Source organism: Heliangelus exortis, chromosome 9 (genome assembly GCF_036169615.1).
Source record: "Heliangelus exortis chromosome 9, bHelExo1.hap1, whole genome shotgun sequence".
In the NCBI taxonomy this organism is placed as follows: Eukaryota; Metazoa; Chordata; class Aves; order Apodiformes; family Trochilidae; genus Heliangelus; species Heliangelus exortis.
In genome coordinates, this window is record NC_092430.1 from 8,478,690 (window position 1) to 8,485,849 (window position 7,160).

At 46.0% G+C, this 7,160-nt stretch overlaps 1 protein-coding gene and 1 long non-coding RNA gene across 3 annotated transcripts; one reads left to right on the forward strand and one right to left on the reverse strand.

The window, feature by feature from the left end:
• Positions 1-2,650: 2,650 nt before the first annotated feature.
• On the reverse strand, positions 2,651-4,352 carry LOC139799694 (G-protein coupled receptor 55-like). Its single transcript, XM_071751898.1, has one exon. The coding sequence runs from the start codon at positions 3,704-3,706 to the stop codon at positions 2,795-2,797; it is 912 nt and encodes a 303-aa protein (XP_071607999.1). The 5' UTR covers positions 3,707-4,352; the 3' UTR covers positions 2,651-2,794.
• A 201-nt stretch (positions 4,353-4,553) lies between these two features.
• Positions 4,554-6,094, forward strand: LOC139799695 (uncharacterized). Of its 2 annotated transcripts, none has more exons than XR_011727425.1 (3): positions 4,554-4,651; positions 4,775-4,977; positions 5,854-6,094. It is a non-coding gene; the product is annotated as an uncharacterized lncRNA (long non-coding RNA). The 2 variants fall into 2 exon arrangements; XR_011727424.1 differs by having other exon boundaries at positions 4,775-4,839.
• The last annotated feature ends 1,066 nt before the right edge of the window (positions 6,095-7,160 follow it).

The following is a 7,160-nucleotide window of genomic DNA, read 5'->3' on the forward strand; positions in this document are numbered from 1 at the left end:
GTGGTAAATGTCATTTGTATGGAGTGACAGTGTATAAAAATCAGAATATGAATAAATGAGATGAAAATAAAAGAGGTTGTAGGTGTCCTTTGTCTTTCACAGTAGCTAAAGACACTGATTCATTAGTTTGTTGCTATGGTAGATGTTTCTTAGTAAGCAAGAAACCAAATGGACACCAATTCATTTGATTTTGTTGCTATGGTAGATGTTTCTCAATAAGCAAGAAACCCAGTGGAGGGAAACCTCTCAGCTTTTATAGAGAATTCAGTGCCTCTGAAAAGCTAAAGACAGAGATGTGAAAAGGGAAGGAAGGATGAAGAGAGGGCTGAATAAAGCAAGCTGGAACACTCGTTTGAATTGTAGCTTTGCACTGGCCAGTTGCAAATCAAGGAGCAAGCTGCACAGGTCTAGTTTGAGAGTCAGAGCATCCTCCCACTGAAACCAGACACATCCAGGGCTCTGCATGTCTCTGTCTCACCAAGGTCAGTGATGGGAATATGTCACTATATTGTGTCACTTAGGACAGTTCTGCTTCATTACAAGACTTCCATCTCATACCACCAGTAGATGCAGCAGCTGAGAAGAGCACAAACCCAGCTTTGCTGTGTGGGGAAGTAACTGTGAAGTGAGCTGGGGTGTGATTTCTGTATGGGTCTATCCACAGTACTCCACTTTCACAGCAAAACAAACTATTTCATACTTCTTGTCTGTGAGTGTTTTCTCAGAGGGCTTCGTTCTAGCATCTAGGGTGCTGCAAATTAATCTTTAGCTCATGGTGCTATCCCTCTGCAGAGAAAACGAAGGACAATTTTGTCCCTCTCTAGTGGCACTAGAAACGTTAAAACATTTTGAGAGGAGGATATGCATATGAAAATTTCTATAAAAGCTTATGCATTTCTCCTGAGACTTGCCTTTCTGAGCTTTTTCTCATTATCACTGACCACAGATGTGGCATTGCTCATGGTAGATACTCTGTTCCATTCATTGCATGTGTATATCTTTCATAAAATGTAAAAGGCAATAGTGAATTCTGTAGCAAATACTGCATGTCTGGTACCTGTGCTGCTGCTTTCTTTTTGGGAGATGAATGCTCAGATTTCTGTGGCTGTATGCAAATATCATACTTGACATTTTCTTATAAATCTTTTTCCTTCCCAATTCAAACAGAACTTTCCTGAGCCTGAAACACAAGGGAGCAGCTATACTAGAAGAAAATAAATTTGGAAAGCAAAGGATAGATGTGCAGAGTCAATGGCTGCCTGAGTTTGAGCATCACTGCTTTCTCAGGTAAGGTTGCAGGAAATAGGACATTGGGCTTCTTTAAATGTGATATATCCATTCTGCTGAAACATATGACCTGTCTTTTAGTGAAACCTGCAAATAAGTGAGTAGGGAAGTTACTTTTGTGGCTACCATACAGACATGTATGCCTGTAAGACAAGTCTCTGGGCAAGAAATGTGACAGCCTCACGGTGCATTTTGTGAAAGGCTTCTCAAATGAACGGGGTTGGTTGACCCAAATGGAGATGTTCCCCAGCAGAGCAGCTTCCCCACCTTGTCGTCATCCTCATGCCTCAGGAAAGTGGTTGCTGGGGTAGGGGTGGAGGCAGCAGTGGGCCCCCCAGAGCAGTGAGCTCCCTCTCTCTCCAGGCTGGGTGCCTGGTGTCACTCAGGTTATCCAGTGCCGAGTTAATCCCAGTGCCTGGGAGCACTGATAAGAAGTACCTGACTGGCATATTAGGCCCCTGCTGGTGGGTTTTTTTAATTTTTTTTTTATTGCTTAGTTTATTTGGGAAGTGGTAGTGTTCAGCTAGCTCTGAGGTCTGAAAGGTTGCTTTTCCCCAGGGATTCTATGCTGCTGGCTGCTGCTTTAGGGATTGGGGTTGCTCTTATCTTATCCCCCAGTAAAGGAGATGTTGTTCTTTCAGGCTGATGTGTTTGCCCCTACCTTGGACTCAGGCTTTTTATTTCATGCTCTTGTTTGGCTTGGTTCTCTTCATGAAACTAGGTTTGGAGCCAAGCAGAAAGGAACAGATACGTTAAGAGCCTGCAAGCAGGAGACAGGTGAGGAAGCCTGAAACTGGGATAGTCAATTATTCTGAGCTATGTGGGGAGCCAGTGGCAATATTAGTTAGAAATGTGATGGGGCAGGCACAGCACCTGTCACTAAAACAAGCATTGCACCTTGCAATGCTCTATCAGCCAGTGGAGAAATAGCACGGGACTTACATCCATGGTAACCTAAAGCTGCCTTTGGGTTCAGAGTCACGATAATTTTATGGTTTTTTAATAGCACGTGCAAATCTAAACCTGACAGGCATGTGAGCATAAGCAAACATAATCAGGGCAGGGGAGGCAACAGAATTTAGTCTGAAGCTATTCACCATAAACTCTGAGTCCCTGTTTTTTAGCAGCCCAAGTCTATAGTGACAGATGGCCTGGGGAGGTTTGCAGGTGGGATATAGACAAGAAGGGTGAAAGATGTTACCACATGTAAGTGAACAGGTTTGGGTTTTTTTCAAAGAGGAATCACATCCAAAGAGAGATGCATCACCATTTATAGGAAATAATTCAATTTCTTTTTACCTATAAATGCTAGCACAGAACACTATGGAAAAAGAAAAGAAAAAGTTAAGAGCAGTCTCCTGGGAATGGTCTTAGCTTTGTCTTTTAATGAAATATTTTCAGATCTGAATATTTAAAGTAAAATGCTTATGTAAGCAGTTCAGGACCCTGCACTTTCCATGAAAGCATCTCCAACATCGTCCCAAGTAACCTACATGCAGCACACAGATCAAGGCTTCTGCATAGCTCTTGTGGCTGTATCCAAGGACTCCTTTAAAACAAAGTAATAACACACCCCATCGAGACAGCAGTTCAGGTTTGCCCAGCAAAGGGTGACCTGAACAATGTCTCGTAGCACTTGCTGAAAACTGGTGTGAATGATGTTATTCTTCACCAAAAAGTACAGAAAATACGCCACATGGTAAGGTGTGAAACAGACCAAAAATGCCAAAAGGTTTGTCACCACTATCTTCTCTGCTCTGGTGGCACATGTTTGGGGGTTGTCTGGTTTTCTGTGCTTTCTCAGACATCTGATAGTCTGAACAGTGCAGAAGGTCATGGCTGCCATGCTGCCGAAGAAGGTCGTTTCCAAGGTGCTGAACAGACCTGTGTTTTCCCACGTGCTCTTGGAGAAGTTATGGAAGCACGATGAGATGTTGTGGCCCTCTCCATGCAGCTGGAAAGTAGAGACAGTCCCGACTGAGGTGCCCAAGCAGATGACAGCACAGACCACAGCAGCTTTCCTGGTGGATCGCAGGGTGGGAGCCGTGAAAGGGTGCTGGATAGCGAGGTAGCGGTCGACACAGATGCAGAGGGAGATGAGGATGCTGCCATACATGTTCACAAAGTAAAGACTCTCCAAGGTGGAGCAAAACATAGACCCCAAGTTCCAGTTGTCCTGGAGGTGGTAGGAAATGATTTTAAAAGGAAGAGTAAACAGCAGCAAAGTATCCAGAAAAATAAGGGCTATCATGTAGACTGTAGATTCTGATAGCTTTTTAACCTTAAAAAACAGGAAGGACAGAGCCATCACATTGAACAGCAATCCCAGGATGAAAGTAGGGGTGTACATGATGAGTTGGAACAGTTCCACAGCAGTGCTGATATTGCTGGTATTGGTCTTGGCACGGGTGTCATTCATATCTCCAGGCGTGCTGGAAGAGAAGAAAGAGATCTCTGTGTGTCCAGGCACCTGGAGAGGCTTTTTGCCCTCAGGCTGCTGTGTGCTGAATTGCTGCTCCCAGTAACACTCAGCTGCCCAGTGCCAAGGGATCTTGAGGCAAGGTTGTGCCTCAGGCTGGAGCAAGGTTTTCTGAGGTCCAAGCCTCACCTGCACTGTTACCTGTTACCCCAGACTGTGCTGCCCCATAACTCAGCCTAGGCACAATATAGATGTGACTGCACCAGCCCCTTGGAGTGGTGTGATCTCCTTGCAGAGCCAGGGTAGCAGCCCCTGATTCTTGTGTTACTCAGATTGTGGGGATGGAGGCAATTAGTTGGATCAGGTTTCCTAAATCAAGTTATTATAAGAGATCTTGGGGAGCCAAGAGCACAAGGATCCCCCAGATTTATTCATGGGAATATCTTACAGTCGTTGCCATCCTGCATGCTCCCCCACCATCAGTGGGGAAAAGAGGGGCTGTGATTACCTCTGGCCTTTCTGACAAGCTTACTGAAAGGAGGCAGACAGGCAGTTTCAAAACAGGCTTATTCAAGCAAAGATTAAGTCTTGAGAAGAAGAATGAGATTTAAGAACCCAACATTTTGCCAAAATTAGCCAGACTTACCCCAGTGGATAAATTTGTACCTGCAGAGACAGGAGTTTCAGAAAACAAGCAGCTGGTTTGTCCTCTGCAAAGAGGGAACTGAAAGTGTCAAGACAGACACAGCAGGGGTCACGAAGTAATTCTCTTCTTTAGAAGAAGGGTGCCGGTTTGATCCTGCCCTCAGACTCGCCTCATAAGGACCAGGAGGGCTCTCATTGGTTTCTGCAATCCTGCTCTCAGATGGAATTGCTCTAATATGCAAATACACAGGAGTACCTGGTTCTTGCTTCCAGCCAATTCTGTCACAGCAAATGCAACCTGTAAATAAAAATCTTCATGTCAGTGCCCAGAAATTACCCTTTTCTGCCGTTCTGTAATTGTTACTGCTTCTCCTGAATGTCTTTCCTGCACGAGTTACCGATCTTGGTGCTGTTTCATTTCAGACTTGTCAACCATGCTGTAAAAGTTTCTGTTCCGCAGACGGAGTCGTTCCCCCCGTGCTTCAGAGGTGAGCTCTCCCAACCTGTGGGTTTGAGACAGATTATGTTCTCAGCAAAACCAAAACGTATTTCTTACTTAAAAACAAGCAGTTCTTGTTAGGAAGGGCAGGTTGGCTCTTTGCTCCTTAAGGACACATTGATGCCAGGTACATGATTCTGTAAGTCACTGGGTTACATTGCAGAAATGAGAAAAACAGCTCCAGAAAATCAGCCTGGTGAGGAGCACGGGTGCTGGCAGGGAGCAACATCTCCAGCAGGGACTTCTGTGAAGCACTTGGGGATCTGAGTGGCCGGAGGGGAGAAGCAGCCCTGGTTGTGCTGCAAGGTGTTCACTGCCTGGGGATCAAAGCCTCCCAGTGCTGGGGAGTTTTGCTGGGAACTGGGCTGGGTCCCATACCTTCAAATTCAGGTGGCTGTGGTAGACAAGGGGATGCAGTCATGAAGGGGACAGAGACACAGGGTACAGAGAGGGGCCCAGGCTGGGAACCCAGTGTTGAGTCCCCTTCATCCAGTGCAGTGCTGGCAGTCTGACCCTGAGAGGGTAACCATTAGTAAAAGCCAAAAGGGTGGAAAGTTAGTTAAGGAATTACTGAGAAGTAATACATCTTGACAAAGTTCTTTACCTCATTGCCTCCACAGGAGATTTCATTAGTCTTTTTTTTTCCTTCAGTCCTTTAAAAATTTCCTTTTGTTTGATACTGACTAGGAAATTCTGGGTCTAGAGAAAAAAAATGTCAGTTTATTACCAAGATTTTTAACTCAGAAAAAAAGCAGTTATGATGAAAAGGCATTTTAGACTAGAATTTGTTGTTTAGATTTATAAATATATATATTATATAGATATGCTGTAAGATTATATGTAAAATATACTTAGTTTTTAGATCTTGTAGAAAAAAGAAGGATTTTAAGGCAAGGTTTCTCTGCAATGACGTATTCTCCCTTGTCATCTTACCTTTGGGCTGTCTTTAAGTTGAGTTGTTGCCTTTTTCTCAGAATTCTTGAGGCTTGTGTTTTCTTTTAAGGTGGTGGAGTGAGCTGCATGCAAAGTAACTGCTGGTCAGGATGTCAGAGAGCATCAAGTGCTGCTGCTTTTCCTTTCATCACAGATTTCCATTGCCACATCTGTCTCACTACACTGTGTCCAACGCACGCTGTGTACATGGTTGTCACACAGAGGTCATTTAAGGTTGTAAGTAGATGGCTTTGTGGGGCTAACTCTGTGAGTCACCCATTCAAAATCATCTCCAGTAACACAGAAGGAAATTCTGGTGCTGCAGATTTTTCTCTTGATGTTATTTCTACAAAACATGATTTTATTCACTGTATGGAAAATCCATGGGTGGAATGTTAGCTATCAAAATGTGTTTTAAGGTGAATCCTGAGCACTGCTTCCCTTACTTTTCATGACACCAAAAAGGAAAAAGAGATACTGATGTTCAGCGGTGATCTGATCTGGTCACTTCAAGTTGGTATTTTAAAAAAAGACAAGTGTTTCTCTTAAATATGGTTACACTCAGAGGGAGAAGTCAGTACATACATGGAAGGTGTCAGGTGCTGATTCTGTTCAGGGGGAAGGTGAAAAAAAGTTTTCCCCATTGTCTGTGTGTTTGCAGTGTTTTTACCAAAGGAGGAAAGAAAGACCAGAGGATGAATTTTGCTTGGTTCTCTGCATACCCCTTGAATGTCAAAATGGAGGCTTGTGTTGGATGAATTCAAACTGTGCAGCTGGGAAAGAAACAGCTGCCAGGTGGGGAGAGAAATTCCCTATGGGGTTTTAGTTGAAATTACTCAAGGAAAAAAAAAGAACGACAGTCAAGGGGAAGAACCACGCCAGTTCTGAGTGCCCCTGCTGTGGCACAAGCAGTCACCCCCGGGCTGGGCATGGCCCTGGAGGTGAAGGACCCCAGGGCAAGGTGAGGGATGGGGGAAGTCCCAAGGGGGTTCCCCGGGGGGATCCGGGAACCCACGGAGCCGGGGGTGGGGTCTGTGGGGCGTGTGGGATGCCCAGCAGGCAGGGAAGGGGGACCCTGGGGGTGTGGGGTGCTCAGCAGAGTGCGGAGGGGGCACTGGGGGGCACGGGGTCCCTCCCAGCAAGGACAGGGGGTCCCTCCCTGGGGGACACGATGTCCCCTCCAACGAGGACCCTGGGGGGCTCGGGGGTCCCCTGGGGGCACAGTGTCCCCCGCCACACAGGTCAGGGGGTGCGTGTGGGGTCCGGGGGCTGTCCGGGTGTCCCTGTCCCCGGGTGACAGTGCCCCGGTCCCGTTGCAGGCGGTGCTGTCCCGGCAGGACGGCTCCCAGGGACGTTTCCCCTTCACCTCCCAAACGC

Coding starts and splice junctions, on each gene's coding strand:
- LOC139799694 (XM_071751898.1), bottom strand. CDS start 3,706: ATGAATGACACCCGTGCCAAGACCAATACCAGCAATATCAGCACTGCT.